At 41.7% G+C, this 25863-nt stretch overlaps 1 protein-coding gene across 3 annotated transcripts in view; it reads right to left on the bottom strand.

The window, feature by feature from the left end:
• The window catches only part of fbxo41 (F-box protein 41), an 81333-nt gene extending 56938 nt beyond the window's left edge, over nucleotides 1–24395 (bottom strand). For all 3 annotated transcript variants that reach the window (XM_050045510.1, XM_050045508.1, XM_050045509.1), the window contains exons 1-3: nucleotides 24293–24395; nucleotides 3700–4505; nucleotides 1280–1509 (exon numbers count right to left, since the gene is read on the bottom strand). In XM_050045510.1, the coding sequence (XP_049901467.1) occupies nucleotides 1280–1509; nucleotides 3700–4248 (779 nt within the window). In that variant the 5' untranslated portion in view covers nucleotides 4249–4505; nucleotides 24293–24395. The remainder of the gene's footprint in view (nucleotides 1–1279; nucleotides 1510–3699; nucleotides 4506–24292) is intronic.
• Nucleotides 24396–25863: the final 1468 nt, after the last annotated feature.

Below are 25863 nucleotides of genomic sequence, written 5' to 3'. Positions count from 1 at the left end.
CGGCCGCCTGTATCCGCAATTTCGTTCTTTTGGTCATTTCCCATTAACTGCTATCCCTGAGCGTCCAAAACTGACACCAGAAAGGTAGCTAGAGTGTCATATTTTGACGTGTACGGTCACTGACCAAATGTCTGTATTTGATGACTGGGAAGTGAAAATGTGTTGACTTAACCTTTGTGAGAAAGATGGAAGAACCAACCGACCAACAAACCGTCACCGTCATCAAAACAGCAGCAAGTGAGAGTGTGTCTTCTATTTTTGGACACACAATGAAAATCAGGGCTGCAACAAAGAATAACTGTCATCACTGATTAAGGTGACACGTTTAAATATCTTGTTTTGTCCAACCATTATTGGACAAAACCCTTTTCCATATAGTGTCACAGCAGACAAACAAAAACCAGCAATTAATCTCATTTTAGAAGCCACAACCAGTGAACTGAACGACTTAAAGGGACAGATCACCCCAAAGTCAAAAATACATGTTTTTCCTCTTACTTGAAGTGCTATTTATCAGTCTAGATTGTTTTACTGTGAGTCACCAAGTGCTGGAGACAGAGAGATGTCTGCCTTCTCTCAAGTATGATGGGACTAGATGGCACTTAGCTTATGGTGCTTAAAGTGCCAAAAAAATTTAATTTGAAAAAGTCAACAGCACTGTCTCTTTCCAGAAATCATGATCCAGTGTCTCAAGATGATCCACAGACCTTGTTAAGAGCAGTTTCAGGAAGGACCGAACTATACCCACCAACTGTATCACGGCACAGAAGGAGTGTGCATCTATTCATGGACAAGAGGCTTGTGCTTTTGGCACCAGCGATATGGTTGACAGGTGTAGTTCCTACATTAAACTGCTCACAACAAGGTCTGTGGATTATCTTGAGTAACCAGGTCATGATTTCTTGAAAGAGACACTGCTGTTGAGTTTTTCAAATATATTTTTTGGCACTTCAAGCACCACAAGCCGAGTGCCATCTAGTTGGCACTTCAAGCACCACAAGCCGAGTGCCATCTAGTTCCATTATATTCAAGAAAAGGCAGACATCTCTATGGTCGAGATCTCCAACACCCTGCAACTCACACAAAAACAATTAAGTTTGATAAATATCACTACAGATATGAGAGAAAATATGCATTTTAGATTTGGGTGATAACTGCCCCTTTAAACAATTATATGTCAATTATTGATTTCAGCTCATTTCTTGATTGACGGCACGCCATCAGGGCCGGCTGCAGCTCTAAGCCTACACTGAGTCTGAAGAATGGAAACATCACTTACTGTTGTTTGTGACTGAGCTCCTGCTCCTTGTTCACCAGGTCCTGTTTGAGGTTGGCTAGCATTTCCACAGAGACGTCCACCTGCCGAGAGAGCTCAGAGGCCTTGTCCTCCAGGTCCTGTTTCTCCTGGCTCAGCCGATCGCTCTCCTGCTTGGCCCGCTCCAGCTCAGAGCTCTTCCTCTCCAGCTCCGCCTGAAGACGACCTACGCGGGCCGCTATTTTCTGCTCCACCTACAAGACAAGAGGCACTTGAGCTGCCTAATGTCCCGCCATAATCACCACATTGTGTAAAACAGAACTGGTGATGCAAATATGGTCATTAGCTAAGCAATTAACATGTTCATTAACAAAGATTTCCGTCAGCAAAAAGTGTTCAAATATCCACGTTCAGCCTACACATCTTGCAGCGTTATTAGTTTAAAGAAAATTATTTTTCCTAAATTAGATGCAGAATTAGATAGAAGAGTTCTCACAGCCCTGATGAAATTATCATAATGAAAACTTAATTGAACTTCTTGAGTTCTCTATTGTCTACTGCCGACAGTCACACAAGGACAGACACAATTATGACATCATACTGACTGGAAAAAAATTTGCAAATGAATTCAGCCAAATCGGAAATTGTTATGCTGTCCTTGACCTGTACTAAAAGTGCTCGAATAAAATAGCTTTTTTTAAGTCCAAAAATGTGACTCAGTGACTTCTGTGTATGAGAATCTTCTTTGACAAATGTTTGAGTGTGAAAAAGCATGATGAATCAGTGACACATGCCACTTCTCACCAAGAGAAACTGTAAAGATTAAGGTTTCCTTTCAGCTAAAAACATGGACACTGTTAATTAAATCTTAACTTCTTGATTCCTTGATTAATGTTATTTATTATAATTTGGTCCGTAACGATCTTCCTGATTACAATTAAGCAGCTTGTTACAGGCAACATGCTATTCCCATAAGATCGTTAATTTTCTTTTTGCTGCTGAGCTCAAGGTTCCCAAAGCAAAGTGAGCACTGAAACTAGTTTAGCGTAAAGACAGAGTATTTTCCTTCAGGGTTTCTGGACTGTGCAATTCTCCACCTGTACTAGTACAAGGGGCAAGAGACAGAATGTTATGATCTTGTGATATCTAAGCACCCCAGCAATTTCAGAGATTGAGTTTCTCAGTGACAGAGTGTTGCTAATTTTAATATATGAAATATGAAATGTGAAAATCTGAGGCATTGCAGGTGATTTCCATAGTTCATCATGAACTTTACATCTACGTTACATTACGCTGCAATACAGCCTCCAGCCATTGGTGGCAGGACTGAGCACTATGCTGCTCAACAGCACAGCGAGAAAGAAATGATGTAACATTTTGTATTTTCAATCCCCAGGGGTCTCATTTATAAAACATTGAGTAGGATCCATACTAAAAATGTACGTACATACAAAAGCCAAAAATGATGTGCGCCAAAAAATATTCGACAATTGCCAAAGTCAGACAGACTTTCAAAGTTTCTCCCATCAAGTCTGTTTTTATAGATCACAACTTTTGCATGGGAAGTGGCGTACGCCTTTTTTAAGGCCTTGATTTGTGTGTATGCAATGCTTATAATTGAGAGCCCTGTGCTTTACTGGAGTAAGGAATGCACTTGAACTGTTTCTCCTACGTCAAGGAATTTGTATTTTCTACATTCTTCTCTTCAAGGTCCAGTGTTTTTTCATTTATAATCACCTTGAACTAAGAAGTGTTGTGTTTTTGTTACCTCACAATGAGCCGTTTGTATCTATGGGTCCTCATTCACAGAGTTCGCCATTTTGTTTCTACAGTAGCCTAGAACGTATGAATCAAACACTGACTCTAGAAACACGTTTTAGTGTTGGCCACCGTAGTTCTTGGCAACCGGGAGAAGTGTCAGCTCACTAACTTCACCACTACATGCCACTAAATCCTACACACTAGACCCTTAAAGCAACCATGTGTGAATTTTGATGTGATTACAGCATTTTTCAAATCAATCTTAAGATTTTGTTTGTTGGTAGACCACCCTTGAGTGTTTATTCTATTCATTCTTAACGTCCCCTGGCTGCATCCTTGGGTCATGAATTGGCATGTACTGTTTGATACAACCACTAGGGGGGACTAAAGCGAGAAACGTTCTAATTCCACACAACAAGGTGAAGCTTTCTCCAGTAAAATTATTTTCGACGTAACAATCTGATCACTAACTACACAGTTTGCGTCCAGCTCTTGGCTGCACATGATAGCTATATGTTTAAGTTTGCTTATGTTTGTTTAGCCTGTTAGCTTTATTTAGCATCTGTGTCTGTATCATGCAATTTTGTTCCCACTGCAAGTATTTTGAGAGCTGCTGAGAACCAGAGTGATTTGAATGTGTCATCACACTTGGCTATTAAAGTTATTCTGAAAATGATAATGACCTCTTCAGACAGCTTCTCCAGCCTTTCATCCAGCTCCAGCCGTTCAAACGCCCGAGCCTTCAGCCTGGCCAGGCCCTCCTCATAGGCCGCTTCCACTGCGCTAGCTGCTACATTAGCTGCCACTGCTACAGCTGTGCTGGGGTTCCCATGGGGACCAGGGTCTGCGGATGTCATGGCTTTCTTCATGAATATCTCCCCCAGAGGAAACTCCACATTGGGAATATACCGAGCTGCTGTGTTGGAGTTAGCTGGGGTCAAACTAAGGTCGTCTGCACAGGGAAGCTCACGACAAGGGAAGCGCCGCTCCTTTAAAGCTGAAGGCCGCAGCGGCTCAAAAGGGTCGTTGTTGTTGGCAGGCGCGAGGAGAGCTCCCTCAGCTACTAGCGGCAGCAGAGCAGCAGCGTCACACACACTGTTGGATTTGGACAGTACGTAGAGGGTCTCGTACGTGTGGTTGTACTCCAGATGGGCACGTAAGGACGACAGGCTTCGGAAGCGCTTGTGCTCCCCGCAGCGAGGACAGCGGTATGGCAGGTCCAGAGAGGCCATTCCGTGCAGTAACTGCCGGAGGAGAGAAGGCGCTCACGCGGCACAACAGTCGTGCCAGTATGAGGGCACAGAGGTCAAGCACCCGACAGATTCTCTCATGGTGAAAACAGGGCAACAGAGCAACAACGGCGAGTCAGTCAGATGAAGAAAGATCCCATGTGCTATGCAGGAGCCCAGCTCAGTCACATGACCACACATAGTGGCAACATTCAACTGGTCTTTTCACTTCATCTGTCATGGTTCCCCTGCCTGAGGTCCTAGAAACAGAGCAAGAAAATACAAACAAGTTTAAGTGCTTTATACTGAGAATTCTGGACCAACATCAGATCAGAGAAAAGAATCAACAGGAACACATGGAACACAATCAGGTTAAATAAATATCTGTCAGAAAGTTGATGACAAAGGCTGATCCTAGCCAACAATCTCCCTTGGAATAAATACAGTTTTATCTTATCTAAGTGCAACGTCAAAACAACATGCTGGGGAAAACTTGAGTGCTCCAGAGCCTTTTGTGACAAATGTATCCTGCATTTTCCTGCAACAATCGCAGGTTAATGCTGTTGCTTTAACTCCTATGGACTCCCACAGCTGTTAATTAAAACGTTTTGCTTTTCTTCTTTCATTTGAGCAGAAAAAGTAAAAGGTTGACATACAGTGAAGCATTAGCTAGCTGTAAATAGAGTTGTTCTAATACTGATACCAGTACGGGAAATGCCTCCGACACTGTTTACAGTGCTGGAACAGGTATCAGCAAGTACGCAAGTCTGTGCAGCAGTCAGATACTATGTAATTTATGTAACTTAAAGTAGTTTCACAGTCACATAAAATGTCAGTTTTTCACCCATCCATCCATCCATTTTCATCTACTTATCCAGGGCTGGATCATGGGGCCAGCAGGCCAAGCAAAGCACCCCAGACATCCCTCTCCCCAGCAACACTTTCCAGCTCCTCCTGGGGGACTCAAGACAGTCCCAGGCCAGATGGGATATACAGTCCCTCCAGTGTGTTCTGGCTCTGCCCCGGGGCCTCCTACCAGTGGGATGTGTCCGGAACACCTCTAGCAGGAGGCTCCCAGTAGCCATCCTGATCAGATGCCCGATCCACCCCAACTGACCCGTATCGAGGCAAAGAAGCAGTGGCTCTACTCTACATCCATTCGGATGTCCGAGCTCCTTACCCTATCTCTAATACTGACCCAAGCCACCACATTCAAGAAGACCTTGATGAAACTGCGAAATCGGACCTTGAGGACCTCGTCTGGTATGTGGACAACGCCACCCCCACAAAGGGATTGACTTGAACCATGCCATACAACAACGATAGCAATGGTATCGGAACAGTAATCGGTTTCGGACATTATGCAAGTTCAGGTATAGGGATCAGTATCAAAACAGAAAAAATGCTACCAGAACATCTCAGGAATTAATGGGAACAGAATGAGAGTGATGAGCTCCTCTCTGTATGAGTCCATCTCTCCATATTTACCACTCCAGCAGCCTGCTGTGTCTGAACTCTCCAAGTAGAAACATTGATCGATAAGATTAGTGGTCGAGAAACATGAAACCTGTATTTCACTGAAGGGTTAAAAAGCAAACTCCTGCACTTGTACCCTGAAATACTTAAAGGAAGACTGAGGGGAGAGTGGGGAAGAGTAAATGGCTCCATTAGTGAGAGTGCTTGTTAGCGCCAACATCATCTTCTGGTCAGAAGTCTACGAGGTCAGCTCTAAGTCCTTTATGAGGGGATCCAGTAACTCACACTATCCAGCCTGTGTCTCTGCAGTTCCTTGTCAGCCTTACATGCTGCTTTATATTTTCAATATATAACCCAGCAGACAGTGAAGAAAACACAAGTCAATTAAGTGCACACTTAAAATATTCAACTTTCTACTTGGACTAATTTCTGAATTACAATGCACCTTTCATTTATGACCGGAGTCAGGCAAAAATATTCTTAAAAAATATTAATCACTTAAATCATCATGTTATTATCATTTCCATCTGCTCCTTATATGTTCAGCAGAGTTGAGTCGCTTCAAGAACATTGTATCACGGTGTTTATCCAATTACTCAGCACTTGATGCACCTGGTGAAATTCAGCATACCAGCCTTCGTCAATTCCCCTGCACCAGCTCATCTAATTAAAGTGTAGTACTGTGATCAAGCACAAATATTTTTGCAGGATCTCTGGGTCTCAAAAACCAGAAAGTGGTAAGAAAAAAAATCAGGCGCGCTCTTGACTATTAAAATGACCAAAACAGGTTATGTCTTCACATTGCATAATAATAAGAATATGGTTAAACTGTTTCAAATGGTGCAGTGGTTAGCGTTTCCGCCTCACAACAAGAGGGTTCCCGGTTCAAACCTGGGGTGGGGGGGCTCGAATCTTTGGGTAGAGGAGCCCTTCAGTGTGGAGTTTGCATGTTTGCATGTGTCAGCGTGGGTTTTTCTCTGTGTACAGTACTCCAGCTTCCTCCCTAAAGACATGCAGGTTAATAGGTGACTCTAAATTGGCCATACGTAGGTGTGAATGTGAGTGTGAATGGCTGTCTGTCTCTAAGATAGCCTGGCTTCCTGTCCATGTTTCTTTTCCTAAACCTAACCTATGTAGGTTTACTTTCCCAAAACTAACTTACATAACTTCATGTTTAGTGCGTAACGTGATGACAACCAACCATGATTCTTTTCCTGAACTTAACTGCAATAACTTTACTACCTTTCCATGAACCTAAGCTACGTAACTGTTCATTAAAGACATCATTTTGATCTAATGTGATGACGTCCAACCACATTTTTCTCCTTAACCACCCAGTAGGGGTGCTAATTCGTGGGATGGGTATGTCTTAGATATCATAGTCATTCATTAGTTGTATAAGGATTCATTGCAATGCAGTATTTTTTATCACATTATATTGGGCTGTAGCGTAGCATTCTATTCAAATTTAAAATTATCATCATTATTATTAAGATAAGAACCATTTTAAATGGGCTGCTATAATGTGATATAATGTAAAAAGCAATATCATGTCATGTTGACCATTTCTAGCATTAACAGTTTGTCCATAGAACCTTAAAGCTCTGCTGAACTCCTACTTCCTGTTTAGTACTCAGCCCAATAAAACCAAGATCCTGAACATCAAGTACTGCTGAATACTGAACATACCTCATCCAAGAACTTAAATCATTACTGTAATTTGTCTTTTTTTTTTTTTTTTTAATTCAAATTAAATTAAAAACAGCAACCCAGTGGGTGCTGGTTCGACAACCAAGAATACTGAAGCCCTGAACTTGGAATGGCGTACATTTCTGTTTCAGCCAAACAATCTAAGTCCACACAGTCTGCATATCAAGTACAACGGATGTCGCAGAGTGGGCACAGTCTGTATTTCAACGTGCACCATTTGGACTCTTACAGCTGAGTAGAATCGAAGTTGTACGCCAATCCAAGACTCACAACTTTCTACAGCAGCTATTACTCAGAGAGGCAGTAGGCACAGACATTGGCGGTGTAATCACAAATCACAGATGCAGACTGTTCCTCAGCAGAGGGCTTATAGACTGGAAATCCCCAGAAGTCACTGAGACTGTTATTAGAAGTCTGGTGAGGCTGGAACGGGGAGTGTACTGGCAAGCCGTGCCCACTTATTAAAGGAGGAGGATTTCACAGATGCAGTCACTACACTGCAGACAGCAGGCATTCCCATCTGCTTAAAATTACAAAGCGAGGTATTTAACCGGGCAGGAAATGGAAGGAAGTGAGGCTGTTTGGTAGCCACATGTCACATCCTGCCAATGGAGCTCAGCTGAGACGTCCCAGAGAGGACTGCATTTAATTCTGTATTGTGATTATTGAATGGTGACCGTGTGTAACACATTTGACACATGAATAGCCACGGCATTCAGCTTCCCTCGTTTCTACCAGCACCAAAGATCGACAGCAGATTTCATGCACAAACACACAGGATGTAAAGCATCTACGACGTCTGCTGCATCTACAGTATTAACAACTCATCATTTTGGAGTTCATATTTTCTGTATTTATTGTGAATATTTTCAAAGATCCACGTTACAAAAATTTTCGGTGCAACCACTGGTAACTGTGGTTTTACACTGACAGATGTGTTTTTCCCATATCGTCTGTTTACTTTCTATTATAGGAAACATATTCTGTGTGGTCCTCACCATCAAACGACCCAGTAAACTGCAGTAGACTGCGTTCTCCTGTAGCAAGAAACAACAGTTCTTTGATGCATATTAGGAACACACAAGGAGATATCCTGGGATTAGTCCAATGTGACATCTTCAAATGTCTTGTTTTGTCCAACCAAAAAACCAAAAGTTAAAGAGAGGCAGCAAATCCTTCCAGTCGAGAAGCTGGAACCTGAGAATGTGGGAATATTGCCCACTTAATTTTTCAGCTTGAACAATAACTCAAACATCATTATCATTTTTCTGTCCAACGACTGATCGATCAATCAACTTGCTATGAACCAACAAGATTGTTATGCTTGAGTGGTAGGCTGCAACAACCAATCAAAAGGTAAGGAAACGCAAACATCTGAGATAATTACAGCATCAACAATAAAAAAATAAAAAAAAATCCATGAAATATGACAAACCATATATAAAAATGTTAGAAGACAAATATTAGATAATACTTGGTTTGATATGTGGGGACAAAAAATGTGACTGACACTTTTTCGAACTAGTGTTGGGCCAGATATCGACATTGCAACGATTTTGTAGGGTTGACTATTGAAGCTTTCACAAAAAATGTACAAAATTAGATTGTTGATGAATAATCATCAGTAGTATGGATACAGAGACTAAGCGGGTTAGAATAGAATAGCTAGAACAGTCTGGTAAGTAGGGCTGCATGACTAAGGCCAATATGATAATCATGATTATTTTAAACAACCTCAAGATCACAATTATTTATTCAGATAAGTGAGCTACTGGGTGCCTAAATTTCCCTTGGGATTAATAAAGTATCTATCTATCTATCTATCTATCTATCTATCTATCTATCTATCTATCTATCTATCCATCCATCCATCCATCCAACTACCTACTACCTACCTACGGTAAGAACTTCAATTAGTAGCCTGGGACATCAGGCCTATATTTGGAACAGGCACCTATATAGGGCAGGCCTTTAATTCCTTTCACACAAAAGTGTTGCTCAGCAAAGATCGGGAAAATACAATCAAATTATTTATTTAAACCAGTATGAATATTACTTGTATAATATGAGGCTCAATTATGAATCATTCATTTGATCTAGCTCTGACAGCCAGGGCATCCAAAGAATTTCTACCAAAAAAAATTAACTGCTCGGCCACGAGACCAGGTGTCTAATTGAGACAGGTGTTTATTTGTCAAAATGTGTAGCCACATCAGGCCAGTAAAAGGGACTGGGGGTTTAACTGGGACTTGGCTTTCAACTGAAGTTTAAGGGTATCTATCTAATGCAGCCTTTTAAATTAGGAAAAGACAGCACTGACTTTATTATAACATCCAAAATCTAGGATATTTTGTCTCACATCATGACAGATAGAATACTACTGTATTGCCCAGCCCCATTTTAAACCAATCTACTATTCTTTGTATAAAAAAAAAAAATCCGTAACAACCGAACACCATCAGTCGTACCAAACCAGCTGTACCATCTGCATCCAAAATAAAGTGGTCTCTACCTTCCAACTGCCAACGGACAAGCTGTGTGATCAGATATACAAGAGGTCCTTTTAGTAAAGGCAGTGGGGTTTGAAACAGGAAACTCTCAGTGCTTCTTTGTCGCTCATGCACCGATCAGACGCACATCTGCCACAATCCCAAGGCCACATTTTGTGTCGTGGCACTATTTTGGGATACAAACATGCACAGAACGGCTCTGTAATGATGATTGTACAGAGCAGCCACCTGGTGCTATGGTAAAATATGACAGAGAGTGGCACTAAGAAGCATTAAGAAGCATAGCATTCAACTTTTAAAAAACACAAGCATTAAGAAAATACTGTAGTGCTGCTATCTTTCTTCTAACTTGTATGCAATGTTAGGCACTTTTAATGTTCAATGTCTGTGTTTAGTTGTCTCTGGCTTATGTCTGATGGGAATGAAGTAATTTAGTAAAGATCTGGATACTGTTACTGCTACAGACCATATTCTTGACTGATATGACAGGCCATCACAAACATCACCCTAATTGTTTGTTTGATTTCTGTTTGAGTCTTGAGTAACCCTAATGTACAGACTTTTAATGGAAAGCTACTTTTTAAAAGCTGTTTGCTGGGAAACAGTAACAATCTCATTATCAATGTCTGTCAATGCAAGCTTTCAGACGGTCAAACAAGCCATTAAAGTCAGTCTAATCAAAGCATAAATAGACCAACAAGAATCAGAACATGGGCTTCAATTTGACCATGGTTCTTTACAACAAGGTCATGACTAAAAGGTTCTTTATATATTGCTGTTTACATCTGGGCAGCCGAGGGGTGTTTAAAAATGGAGGCCGAACCACAAAGGTTGCAAACTCCCACGGTCCATTTCTGAAGGTAAAGCCGGGAGGGAGTCACAGGTGGATCTTCTCAAATAGACAGAGAGAATAAAGATATAGAAAGGTGATGACAAAGAGCGAGAAAGGAGCAGAGGTGTGGGCGAGAGGAAGCTGCAAGAATGAGACAGACAGAGACAGTGAAAGTGTTTCACAGTGATGGGGAGAGGCACAGATACTGCAAGAGCTTTAGAAATTGTAAAGAAGTAATCGATTGCTGAGAGAAGATAGCCACTGTAAAATAAGTTTGAAATTGTGTGAGCTGACCAGCTGTTCAAGAGTAGGACTGGGCAATAATACAATGCTATTATTTTACTGGAGGTACCCTGTGGAGTTTTCCACCACTAGAAGCACTGTGGAGCAATGGTTTTATAAATGGGTCTCAGTTTTGTTAGTATCTTGTGCATGTGCACGAGGCTGCACATGGTGTCACACTTTTCCATTCTTCCTCAGTTGGTGGAATTCGCTGCGCCTGCCTAAATAATTACGCTAGCAACCTATGATACAATATATGGACATAATCTTAATCCTTTTGCGGACTGTCTTAGTAATTGTGGCTCAGAGGTAGAGTAGGTCATCCACTAATTGGAAGATCTGTGGTTCAAGCCCGGCTCTTCCAGTCCACATGTCAAAGTATCCCTGGGCATGATACTGAACCCCGCATTGCTCCCAATGACTGTTCCATCGGTGTGTGAGAGCGTGTGAATGGTTACTGAGTAGCAGGTGGCACCATGTATGGCAGCTTCAGCCACCACTGTGTGCGCAAAAGCACTTTGAGTGGTTGGACGACTAGAAAAAGCGCTATACAAGTGAAGTCCATTTACCATTTACCCATTGTGTTCACATACACAAGACAATGTCATCAACATTTTAGTTAACACGATGCCAAAATAAACAGCAGGGTTTTCCTGACCATTATAAGACTTAGGCTCAGCGATTCTCCCGTTTTTTTGCGCAAGTCCGAATAAAAATTAAAAACACTTAAAAGACAACACAGTGCAGCTAACCGGTAGCCTGCAGCTGCAGTTTTAGACTGGAAGAGGCAAAATCCTGATAATCCTTAGCTTGGCAATGAGCCAGAAAGTCCTGCGTTTGCAGTTTTACTCTCCAACAAATCCACCATCCAAAGAGTACAGCAGCCGAATAACTGCGAGTAACAGCGGTGTTCCCAGAGGTAAGCTTGTCTATTAGTTGCAAGAGGCATCACTTGGTTTTGTTGACCAAATTTTTTATTAAGTCTCAAACTGAGTAATTTTGGGCTACTCCTATAAAGGCACTAACATTTTATATGTACTTCTTTTATATAGTAACAGGTGATCATTGCTTTTGTTTTGGCCAGTTTGAACTCTTGAGCTCTGGGTGGCGCTATAGAGTCCCTCTGGCAACCAAGAACGTATTTAAGAAGTCCTTCAGCCAGAGTGCCATCAGTATCCTGAACTCAACCAAGTGATTAATGAGTTTTAAACCACAGACAGACAATGTGCTAATTTAATGTGTAAAGTGTTTCGCAATGACTCTATTTGCCTGTTTGTCTGCTTTTACAATGTTGTCTTTTGTGTTTGGTGAGCTGAAGACAAATTTATATTCTATTCTTTAAATGTTGTTTATTTCATATTCCAAATCCCACGTCTTAATATTCTTAAGAATTATAAGTTCATTGCACTTTAAAAGGGCGTACTTGCATTATTATGCTATTATATCATCGTTACAGCAGTGGCATAAAATGATCTAAAAATGACAATTATTCCTGGGACAATACATCGTCCAACAAAAAGAGTTATCATGACAGGCCTAACAGCTGCAATGCATAAAAAATACAGAAGGAAAAAAAGAGGAGAACTACTACTAGCAAGCAAACATGAATGTAAACAATAAGGGCATCATATGAATGTGGTGATAGAGACATTTGACATAGAGACACTGTTTGAATGGTTGTTTTTTTATTGTGGATTTTTGTATTCCATGTTGTATTTGTTGCATTTTAATGTGATTTGATTGGCTGCTACCTCGGCCAGGTCTCTCTTGTAAAGGAGATGTTGAATTTCAATGAGACTTCCTGGTTAAATGAAGGTTAAATAAATGAATAAATAAAAATCATGGTTTAAAATTCTTCCAAAAATCACCACTGCAAATGTGTTATGAGGAAGGAAATGCAATCAACAATTTATTTGGCCTCAAGGACAAAATGTGTTTTGGTGATTAACACTGAATGAACATAACTCAATCAATTTTATTACTCAGTTTTTTAATATGTGATTTTTTTTTTCCATATTTTGATATATTCATACTGTTAATGAAAAAGACACTGATCATCGATTGCTGCTAACAGCTAGGCCAGCAGCTTGCATGGCAGCTCCAACACCAACAATGTGTGTGTGGGTGAATGAGAGGCACATTGTAAAATGTAGTGTAAACATCTCTATATAACTGCAGTCCATTTGATTACATCTATCGCTCAGCCCTAATCAGGAACGAATAAGCACTCAACCATTGTTTTGAGACGTAAATAAATTTACCAGGCTTTCATATACTTAATGGTGTTACTAGTGTGCTTCATATGATTTTTGTGTTTATGTTCTACATCAGAGTCAGAGTGTTTCCACGCAGCTGGAAACATTGATGTCGAGCAGGTATGAACCGAAAGAATCAATGCTTTTTTTTCGGAGAAATTATTAAAGCAACACATTTCTCCTCATTTCACCTTCTCGCTATATCACTGCATCTTTTAATTTTAATCACTACAGGGATGTGGTCACTTGCTCACAGTTTGTGTATACAGCAGTATCTAAGCAGTTTTAATTAGGAGGTATGGGGCATTCGGTTGCAGCTCTGCATACAAACATCCTGATTGTACGCGCTGTGCCGCTCTGTCCAGCACAGCAGCATGTTATCTACGAAAGAGTAGAAGAGAGAGGCTAACACCAGTGACATCTGCTTCAACCCACAAGCTTTGCAGATCCATGCTGCTAGATATTTTAATATTTTACCCCAACACTCACTGCAAGCTCAACCGTCTCAGCGGGTGATCCCTCCCTGATTCAGCCTACTGAAGGTCACTCTCTTTTTAAGTCTCTTTCTACTTGTGTAGCCTTCTTAAAAGTTTTTATCACACCGCCCATGGTTATAAAGTGGAAAGTACTTGTAATCTACAGGCTTGAATACTGTCTATAATCGCCTTGCATTTTGTAATGCATTCTTGATTTCTTAGATCTATAGTAAGTCTCTATAACAAAATTAACTGTCATGCTAATTAGGGGTGGGCAGCATCTTATTTTTCATACCATCACACCTTCCTGAAATTTCAACGGGGTATACGGTAAATGACGAACAAGTGATATGATGAGTGCCCCTCCCCCCAAGCTGTCTTAAGCCAAGTCCACATTACATGATTTTCACCGCGATTTTGACGTCGCAGAGGATCTTGAGAGCCACCTTGGGTCAGAGGTGAGTCGGCAGATAGTCTGCCACAACGAGTCCTCAAGTGTGAACAAGCCTATGAGCAAGTCGCCCCCTCGTCTGTGACTGGGACTGGATATCTGGCATGCTAGAAAACGGAAGAAAGGAGGACGGAAGAAATGTGAGGAGGACAAGCTGCAGGGTTGCCAGGTCCGCTTATTAGCCGTGACTTTGGGCTTGTTTCTAAAGTGGAGTTGCTTATTTGGGCTTGCTCTCTAAACGTCGCCTTCCTCTATATATATCCGTCTAATAAGTTATTTAAATGTATGATAGTCGCTTCTTTTGGGCTTCTTTCCATAGCCCTGGTTGCTTGTTTCTCTCCCAAGATCTGGCAACACTGACAAGCCCGCAAGCAACAACAACAATGGCGGCATCCACGGGATCACGGGGAGCGCGTTGTGTTTGGACCCAGGCCCTGGAGGCAGATCTGATTCAACACTGGGAAGAATATCCATGCCTTTACCATGTGTCGTCTCCAAGTTTGGTGATGTCACTGCGTTATCTGGGGCTCTGCCAGCGAGGGCTCGATGGAGAAATCTTGTGGTGTGCACACACAGGTTGTAACGCAGTTGGCGAGACTCCCGCTGACAGAAACACACATCGCCAGGTATTAACACTCAAAAGATTACGATAGTCTCCGCAATGCAAAATCAGGGTGAAAATCGTGTAATGTGAACTAGGCTTTAGGTTTTTAAGTCTAACAAATAGACTAGATACACTCACAAATTGTCAAGATATTCTTACAGCTATTTTCCTTATTAACCACAGAAATAAACCACACACCTTCTGAATTCCAGTTTCTTTCTTTCAGCAAACTAAGACTAGCTTAATTGCCTTCTTAATTCATTGTAAAACACACTGCATTCAAATTTGTCAGAACCGTAATAAAACTAACCAAACTCCTCCTGCTTTGGCCATGTCGTTAGTTAGTCCACTGTTCCAGCAATCACCAATTCTGGTTTGGTCAAAATAAGTCCTTAGTTCACTGAGTTAGATATGAAATTATGCTGTTTTACCCTGTGGTGTCTCTGATGTGGACTGTTTACAGTCCTGTAACGTTATCCTCACCGCTAGGAGAAACCATATTTTTCAGCTCTGCTGCCTGTTCCACCAGACTGACCTCTGTATGTGTGGTCTGAGACAGCTGTACGAACAAACTAAGGTAAGAAAATATTGATGAACCCTGGATCTACTAAAATGATTGAACGCATGGTTTAAGCACAGATTTATGCGTACACACTATATGTGAATGAGGACAATATGAGGTTAATAGAAAGATGAGTGTCTGTATTTTTGATGGTATTGAAAATCATACTGTCGGGATTTCGAAATACCCTGGTATACCGTAACACAGTGAAACTGCAAAAGCCTATTTGGCTGAGGTGAGATGAAAAGACTGAAAACTTGACAAAGTTTTCATTTGGTGACATAATTTACAGTTGAAAAAGGGAAATTGATTGCAATACATTTTATCACAATACTCAGCATATTGCAACATATTTCAAATCGCAATAATATTGTACCATGACTTAAGTATTGTGATAATATTGTATCATGGAGCCTCTGGTGATTTCTACCCCTATAAGAGACCTAGCTACTGACATGACTCACTGAGGTCACGCCTGAATTAGCTGCCCCCGCTTTCTCCTTTTGTGCTATATTTTTGGGACTGCTGATAAGATTTAATGTCCATTTCTCTGTTTATCAAAGAGGAATCAGTTCTCCCAGCAGAATCCTGATAACTGCTTGGATTCTTTGAGAGCTCCTTTAGAGCACTGAGCCTCTTCTGCCAAATCTGACTGTATAACCGTTTCCTATAAATGGTCAATTCCTTGACGTGGGTGTCTGACTACACTGTGGCTACATTTGAAAAACAAGGCTGTAGCAGCACCATGATAAACTGATATTACCGGAGGAATATTAGCACAATAACCCTAGTTATGATAATAAATTATTTAGCTCAAACTCCTTACACTATCTGTGTGAAGACACTGCGGCCTGCGCTGCAGTCATTGCACCTGAATTCTTAAACTCTGCACCATGTGCATAAAACATCAGCGGGCCCTCAGGCTACACTAATGACGTGACTGTTTAAAGATCACCTCCAAAGGATGAACATCAACTGATCAACTTGGTCTGAAGTCATTCATAAATAATAAAAGTCACCGGTTAAAAGCAATATGTCACTCAGGTTCGGAGGCCAGGAGGCTCTGGGGCTCCATCTCACAGTCGGGTGAGATTTATGCCTGTGCGCCTGTGCTCTCTGATAAAGATTTGTTTTGCTCCGAGGTGTGGAGAGCAGAGTGAGTCAAGGTGTATCATAGCAGTCATGCCACTCCTCTGCAAAGCTTCACCCAGAGATGCTGCGGCACTGAACTCGAACTAGCAGTTTAGCAGTAAGCTACTGTATATAATACAGGAGGTGCCAAAGACTGTAAGAGGTGTGACACGAGTATCAGCCTACACTTCAACACTGGAGCTGTTTTCACTGCTGGTATTTGTCATGTGTATAATGTGCTCCACCCACTCCCACATTCTCACAGTCTATGTCATGATTAAACAGAATATCCAAGTAAATAAAGCAAAAATAATTCACATAGCCCAACCCTAGTCTGCTCTGCATAGCATACAGTGTGATAGCACCAATGTAAAATACACGCTAAAGCTTTCTGACAGCAGTCGACATGGACGAGAACTCAGAGCCTTGACATGTTCCCTGGACAGGCTGCATTATATGGACTCCCTTAGAAGCTGAATGGGAGGTTTAGTGAGGGCTCCTAATGCCTTCTAGGCTCCTACAGGAGCATGTCAAAGTGTTTTAGTCCTGAGAAAAGCCATGGGACTCCCATGACAGGACAATCTCACAACCTGGGGCTCCTCACCTGACAGCAAAGGGCAAACCTTGCCACTTATGTTGAACAGGACTCAGCAGACACTGGATTTATACAGCGAGCTACCCAAGATGACAAGACCAAAACATTTCACCTCGTGTGACAGTGTTACCACGACACTCCCCTTCTTTTGCAAAGCCTATTTGCATATTCATAGGGAAAAAAATCTCCTTGAAGACAGGCAGATCATATGTAACATTTGCATAGAATCCAAATCAACACAAAATAACCAACAAAAATTACCTTATCTTATCTTACTATATAATGACGAAAACTCACACTCTGTGTGTCTGTTCCACGTTTTTCTCCTCACTGACTTGGTCAATCCATGTGAAATTTGGCACAGTGGTAGAGGGTCATGGGAGGATGCGAATGAAGCAATATTACATCAATTGGCCAAAGGGGGACGCTATAGCAACCGATAGAAATTGAATTTGCCTCTAGAACCCATAACTTCCGGTTATATGGATTTTTTGAAAAACACTTCAAATCGATCTCTTCCTAGGAAGTTTGAGCGATCTGCATGAAACTCGGTGAACATAATCTAGGGACCAATATCTAAAGTTCCCTCTTGGCAAAAGTTGGAAAACTTACTAAAACTGAGCTTCTATAAGGCAATGAATATTGCAGAGGGCGTGGCTCATCACATAAAGGTGTATAATATCTCAAGGGTTTCACCGATCACCACGCAACTTTGTAGGCATATGACCACACATAATCTGAGGGGACCCCTCCATTATTGACCCGATCAAACAAAACATACTGTTAAAAACTACAAAAAAGTTAATACATACAGTTCCTACATATATACAGTCCACACACAGAGCTATCGCTATTCACAATCCCACACACTCAGTAACTACAATACATGTGCAGACTGCCATCGGCCAACAAACTACACCCTGCCCATACAACACATCTGTTTCGCATAGTCATCATTAAAATTACATATGTTGAAAAAAATAAATAGACTGTATGGTTAAGCTACAGTTAGCTTCTCATTTAAGGCTTTAATGGACAAGGGGACAAAACAGTTTTGTCAGGTGCAGCCCTTAATCAAAAGCACGGTAACTTCAAGTGGCTTAATAATTTTCATAATAACAAGCAGCGACCTGCACGGCTAAAACATGAAGCTAACGCCAAAGTGCCAAAAACTGCAGTTTCTCGAATGGCCACTTCAATCCCTGTAGACCCCCGTCTTAAAATGCCTAACTTTACAGCAGAAATAAACATGTTTACAGCCTGGTACAAATTTTGAGTGCCCAGCCATCTACAGTTGGTGTCCTCGAGCTCTCAGTCACATTCACCCCTCACTCCGCCACAGCTCCACCCTCTCGTCCTCCTCTCATTGAGTTTAAGCAACTCATCGCGTTTTAGAAGCAGCTTTTTAGGCACCAAAAGTGGATGTTTTTCACTACGACATTGCTGCATCTCCAGGTGAGATTGTGTCACCAAAAGCAAGGTATTTTAAGCCAAAACAGGAACTTTTCCTGACGACAAGAAAGTGATTTTTGTGCTTCAACATACATTGTTACCCTTCAAGTTTCAACCTACATACAAATGTAACGCATCTATTATTTGCAGAAGCGTACAATGCAAAAACATTCTTGTGACTGGGTTGCACTAAAACTGATCTTGATTACATAATTGCCTAATGCCACAGGATACCCCCCATCTTTCCAACATGGTCTCCAGAAAAAAACCATTTAAGGTTGTTGATGACTATTGTACAGTGGCTACAGTCATTTAGCCATTACTTCATTAATACACCCAGACAAAGGAAGACTGAAGCAGTATTAACATTCAGCTGACACATACGAGACTGAAAACAAAAAGACAGCTGAAGCTGCACAGCTCTCACCGCAGTGTGACACTGAAGGAATCGTTAGGGGAGCTCGGGTCAGGATGAGGCAGGCGAATGAGATGGACTGACTTTCACAAATGTGAGCCGATGGACAGACTCATTCCCGGGCTCACCGCCGTCTACTATTGATCCAAACGACTGTTTCACAGAAACAATTACCCTCCAGTATACATACATCAAGAGTGCATGCCAGGAGGATGTTGTTAAACACACTAACAACACTGCTTCCTGCTTTGACCACTGTGTATGTCAGCACGCATGGAGACTTACAGTATGGGGCCACTGTTGAGAATGTATATGGAAAGCTCTGTTTATATTCAGCCACCTTATTTCCACAAACAAAGAGGGGAGATTAGATGGATATTAGCTTGTTAATGAAAGACTGTAAAAAATAATGGATCTCACAGTTTCCTCAGCAGGTAATAAGACCCATTAATAAGTGATGACGAGTGTTTACCTAGCATTTAATGGCATTAATCTAAGCCACTGCTGACGATGCAGCTTGCCCTCTCATATATGCTTACACATTTGTCACCACCAGCAAGGAGAGCTACAATACCTTATCCAGTCAGAGCTGGATAAGATACTCTGTATCTCATATCCTCTTAAAAGAACATAAGCAAACTTCTAATGTACGTACGTTAAGCTCCCTGTGCTAGCCTAAACAAGGCTGGGGACGTAGCTTCTGTAGAGGACGTGTGTGGGAAATGATGCAGAAAATGGCCTCTGTGATTTGTGGCCGCATTTCGTCTGTCTCTTAGGTCCTCTTATACTCATTAATCCTGAGCCTGTGTTGACAAGATATTCGAGTTGCTGGTAGACGACTGAGAGAACCAGTGCAGATTAAATATTTCCTATTTCAACCAGACTCGTATATGGAGCTCTGTCTAACAAGGACGGGAAACTTTAAATGAGAAAGCATGTAATAAAATGTGATAGCATGTCATTCATGAAGAATATATCGTTATTCAGTGGTTGTAAAACCTTTAAGACAATAAAGACGATTCAGTGAATATTGCATAAAAGCAATTTACACATTACTGTCAGTATTTTTCCAGATTCAGTCTTTGGCCGTCACGAGCTGTCAGGAAAAGTTTAAAAGCCCCAAGGCCAGAATCATGAGCCTGATCCTTGATCTCTAAGTGATGGTTGGATGAACACCATTTTGCAGGCAGCTGCAACAATAACAGAGCAGCCCAGAGATGCCTGAGCCAGCTGTGCATGGGCACAAACACAGTCTTGTTATAGCAGGAGTGAATACTGAGATGTAGTGAGTCTCAAATTAATGATTAGCTGAAGGGAAAACTTGATCACAAGAGAAAGGACACTTAGGACATGAAGCTACAGTGAAATGATAAGTTTCAAATGAGGCACAAAACTGAAGAATAGTGCAGAGTTGTAAAAGGAGAGAGTGCTTTTGCTCTGAAGGATAAGGCCGGTGATATTCTAGGGCTGTCACCCTTTGGTCTGATGGTCGACTGGTTGGTCGATGTGCTCTCGTTCAACCAAATTCTCATTAGTCGAACAACTGCTGGTGTTAATTCATTAAGGCTGTGTGTCCACCAAAATGTTACTTTTACCAACTGAAAACTGCAGTTGTTGTCCAGCATGTGTATTGTCCTCTGTGATTGTTTGTCTTTGTGGTATTTGTCCCGCTCCTTCTCTACTGTGATTGGATAGCTGGTGACAGTGACAAGTGCAGTGTTGTACCCAAAGTTAAACATTTTTCAACTCTCATTTTTAATTAGAAAACAGAGGCAAATAAGTATCAGATTTTATCATTATGGGTTTAGTATCCAAAAAGACAGTGCAGTTCAAGGCTAGATTACAACACTTCTGAAAGGGATAGAGTCACGCGGTAGCTCTTGTTGGAGCAGCACAATGGCTAACGTTAGCTAAGTCTCTTTCGCATAAAGCATTACAGAGATATTCAACGTTAGTAACGTTATGTTGTATATGACATCGTCAACACCAACGTTAACTTCTATAGTGTCCAGTGTGTCCAATTTTTCTCATCAGTCCTGTTCAACGTTTAGTGGTGAGACGGACTCGCACATGCAGCTCAGGTGCGAAAGCGTTACAGTACGCAGTTTATTTTTGGATATATCACATTGGATCACATTTATTTTTCACTCCAGGCATTCCACTTGCCTGAACACAGTTTACTTGCCCTGGGCAAGTGTTAATGTCGAGCCCTGTGACAGGAAAAAAAAGAAACGTTTTGGTAGACACACAATGCCACCAGGTAGAGCACACTGTGGTGATTTAGTTAATCTAGATATAATATGCCGATTTTTCTCCCCCATCAATTGATCGATTGGTTGAAGAGTAGGTAGAATTTCAGTGATTACAGCCCTGTGGTATGTTATGTTTTTCTTTAGAGTTGAAATAATTAATCAAGTCTGTTTTCAAAGAACATTCTGTGGCTCTCTGATGTGAGGATTTGCTGCTTTTCTCTGCTTTACATAGAAATATCTTTGGATTTTGGACATTTAAAGGAATACTTTACTGATTTTCAACCAGCTTTGAGTCATGACAATGCAGGTAGTATGTGTAAATGAACTGTGGTAAACTTCCCTCCATCTTGCCAGCGCCAAGATCTCCCTGCTCATCTCCAAGCTTAAACCTTAAACCAGTGGATATTTGCTGGCTGTAGGGCTGTGGCTCAAACTACAGATAATCTTTCCACATTTTTGTATGCCTGCCACCATTGACACAAAGAGTATAGAAGCGGACCGAGTGAGAGAGAGCCACCCCTCTCTCTCAAACTCAGACCAAATGCCAATCAAACGGTCAAACATGAACCCAGATTTTGTTACTGCGTTGCCTATTTCTCACCTATAATGACAAACATATTCTAGCTGTTTAACTGTAATTCAAGATCTTTTGTTAGCAGTTGCAATATTGTTTTCTGTGGAAAAACTGCCAAGCTTGCACAACGTCACCCACCAGCAGGAGCAATTAGTGGTCCAGTGCAGTGCAGTGCATTCTGGTAGTTCTAGCTTTTGTATCTCTTGATCAGAAGCAAACACCACAGTCCTTTTCCTCTGTTTCCTCTGGTCATGTAGCATCTATTTCAGAAGTATTTGTCTCTTTCTACTGCACAGACAGCCAAGTTTTATAAAAAAAAAAAAAAAAAAACATCTTCCCAGTAGTGAGACACTTCTTTAAAGACATCGACTTGGGTATTAAGAAAGAGTGAAGGATTCCTGTCACTGTTTTCTTTTATCTACGATCCTACTGAAAAGTATTGGCTGTGTATCCACAGTCTGATTTAGTTTGGTCCTCTGTGCCACAGAACAACCATTTGAGGAAAATAACTAGAGCTTTTTAGTAAATGAAACTACACATTTGAGACCCTCTATCTTAGAGATTTACATATTCAGCAGTCGTGAATAAGCTTGAGGAAGGTAAGGAGGTCATAAAGTTTTCAGAGACAAACTAAAGCACTGTTAGTTTTGGTGTTTTCACGGAATCTGCAGACAATTATTCTTTAAATACGCAGTAAATGTCTAACATCAGGACCTGCACTGAAAACCCTGTGGGATATGTGAATTTTAGTGCGAGCGCTGCTAGCTTGTACCCATGAACTGACTGACAGCATCCTGACAGGTGGATCTGCATCCCTGTCTGATCTATGAACCTCACATCCAGAGAGGTAACTGTCAATCAGGGTGAATCAGTCAGCTGGTGGGTGGATAGGTGGGTGAGCATGAGAAGGAGGCAGAGAGTGTATGATTCGGTGTGACTCAGAAAAAAGGTAAACAAAAGTTTCCCTACTGTCCCAAAACGGCACAAATACAATACTGTAAATACACATTCGTAAGTTTTCTACCAACGGAGGATTTCTATCTGCCTGTGGGATCGTGGGTAATGAATACGAGACTCACTGTCACAGTTCTGAGAGTCCATGCATACATGCATACAGAATGAAAACACACACACACACCAGCACACACACCAGTAGGAATATTCAACGTTATGGACTGCACAACAGTCATTAAAATATTCTGTATCAGTGTGAATCCTCGCCTCACGTGTGATCACTGGGAAACCATCTGTCTGCTGCCACATTTACATGACGGCTTAAAACTACATGTATGAAGACGCCATGAGGTCCGCACACACATAGCACATAGCACATGTGTGTGCGTGTTGTGTAGTGCTGCAGTGCAGATACACAACACAACTCTCCCAGGCTCAGTTATCATCTGACAGTGAATCTCACCCTACAAAAAAAAAAATCCCATAAAACATGTTTATTTCCTGTTTTTACTCCTGTAGTTCTTCCTCCTCATCTCAGCATGACTGCTCCCAACTTTTTGTCACATCTGATTTCTACAAACACAGCAGCATATAGGCCACAGCCCACTGACTCTGAGTCAGATTTCTCATGCACTGTAGTCACATGACAGTTTCCCAAACTCCAGCAGCCCTGGCTGTTTGTCACTTCAGCAGCAGTGTGCTGCTCAGGAGAGTTTCCAGGCGTCCCATGGGAATATTATTGTTGGAGAGTCATGATTTCAGTGGACTCTGTCTGTTTGGTGTTTGCTCAGAGGAATATTAAAAAGCTAGGATTTGCATGGAAACTAGTCTGTGAGCATGGCTGCAAGAAAAAATATAAATGCATGTGTGTCATGCTGAGATAGTTTATGGAAATATTGCCGCATTCAAACAGCTGTGTGTGCACTACATAAGCAGACACATTCAACTTGCATTGGAGCTCACTTTAACATTTATAAATACAGCAATAGCAGGTACAATCCCCACACACCCAGGCCAACACAGGCCGGTCACAGTTTCCTGTCGATTGACAACCGCTTAACGACGTGACAGTAAACACTGACACATCCAGCGCTGCAAAACACATTGATCCTCATATCTGCACTGCACATGGATCAATCACAAGCAGCGTATCATGTGGGTGTGGACGAGCGGCATCACCAAATGTCATCATGTTAGCAATAAACGCCACCGTAAATGACTTAAACGCACCAACAGGCCCTGGAGTCAGGTTAATGCACACCGATGCTGATGGCAGCAGCTGTGCCCTCTCGGAGGGGAAGGGCGACAGGCTGGCATGTGCCCGATTTTCTGCTGTTTTCACAGCAGCACTGGCTCATCGCTGGACCGGACTCGTTGCGTAAATGTGTTGCACAGGAGCAGCGCCGTCAATGGAGCGATGATTGAAAACATATACACAACGCAAAAACACACGCGCGGCGACACAAATGTGGCGGGGGGTCAAAAAAAAAATGAAAGAAATGTGCGTCTCACTCACCTCGCAATCTTCTCCCCATTTTTTTTTCCGCTTCAACCAAGGAACCGCTCCAGCCTTCACTGACGTCACGCAGCCCCTCTCTGCAGCAGAGAGCAGCAGGCCTGCAGAGGACGACCAGGGAGGAGAGGCAGAGAGAGGAGGGAGGAGAGAGGAGAGGAGGAGAGATAGAGACAGAGAGAGAATGCTCTAACAGATGCAAAAACATGAAGCATAAAAAATGCATCCCTCCCATTCTGATTAAGGAGTGGATACTGTACCTGTGAGGCTGTGGGTGTGGAGATAGCTGACACACACACAGACCGACAGACACACAGACATCACATCCCATTCTTCCAGCTCAGCATTGCAAGCTGTTAAAGACAATTTGCTCCTGCCAGCTGCTGCTTTGCTTTGTGAATCTACAGCAAGTAAATGGGAGATTGTGAAACATCATCTGTGTGTCATGCATCACTTTTACTGTTTAGCATCCTGTCAATCATCCAAACAATATGTCTCTCAGACAGCCTTGATACAAAAGGAGGACACCAGGAGTCATGCAATCTATGGACCTCCTGCTGTTTTGCTCCTGGAGGTCCTCCTTTGCAAAACAGAAGGTGATTAAGAGGGTAAATGTCCCTCTTGGTGCTGTTTGATTCATGTAAAGTTTGTTTACAATGAAGACGGATTGGACACTTTAGAACAAGACTATTAAACTGAGGCCGCTGTGGCCATAAGTGATAATTATGTGGTGATTATAAAGGGTAAAATGTAGTGTAACAGTAGCTCAAGAAGTACCTTCAAGTCAGCAAACTGAGCCAGTAATGTCCTTTACTATCTAACATTACTAAACATTAGCCACCAGACCAAGAAAGGATGTAACAGCAAAACCCCTGAGCAGGGGCGTAAATATAGACAGTGCAGGCAGTGTGATTGCACTGGGGCCCATGGGACAGGGGAGAAAGTAGGCCCTCCAACAGCGTGTCGGCCAGAGAACAAGTTATTGTAACTCATTCAGATTGCCGCCTCAGAAATACACCCATGTTCAAAGAGAAACCAATGTTAAATCAACTGCTATAAATGTCATCGTAAAGGCAAACCCATCTCAGTCATGGTTTCTTTTTTTGTGTGTGAAAAAGTCAACAGCAAATCTATTCTACTATAAAATAATATGTCTACATAAACTATAAAATTACAAATAAACTGTAAAAAAAAATATTAAATTGAACAAATACTTTCAATTCAACAATACATACAGTACAATATTTAAAAAAAAAATGTTAAGAGCTAAGGAAAATAATGTGCACAGAGGCAAAAATACAACAAAAGGAAATAAAACACAAAAGTTACAAATCACAAAAGTACAAATCGGGCATTTAAAAAGAAAAGCTTTCCTATAAAAATATATATTCCAGAGCTTCGGGGCCTTGATGGCACAAGCCCAGTCACCTCTAGTTACCAGCCTTGATCTAGGGACGACTCGTGAGGGTAGGCTTGAGCATCTCTGGTCATGACTTGGAGGTCATGACTTGGAGCACAGGTAGTCAGAAGCTCAGCTATATAACTCGGCGCTAAACCATGTTGAGCTTTAAAAG

Source organism: Epinephelus moara, chromosome 5, assembly GCF_006386435.1.
Source record: "Epinephelus moara isolate mb chromosome 5, YSFRI_EMoa_1.0, whole genome shotgun sequence".
In the NCBI taxonomy this organism is placed as follows: domain Eukaryota; kingdom Metazoa; phylum Chordata; class Actinopteri; order Perciformes; family Serranidae; genus Epinephelus; species Epinephelus moara.
The sequence above is the reverse complement of the archived record's forward strand: the minus strand, read 5'-3'. Positions and strand labels throughout refer to the sequence as shown.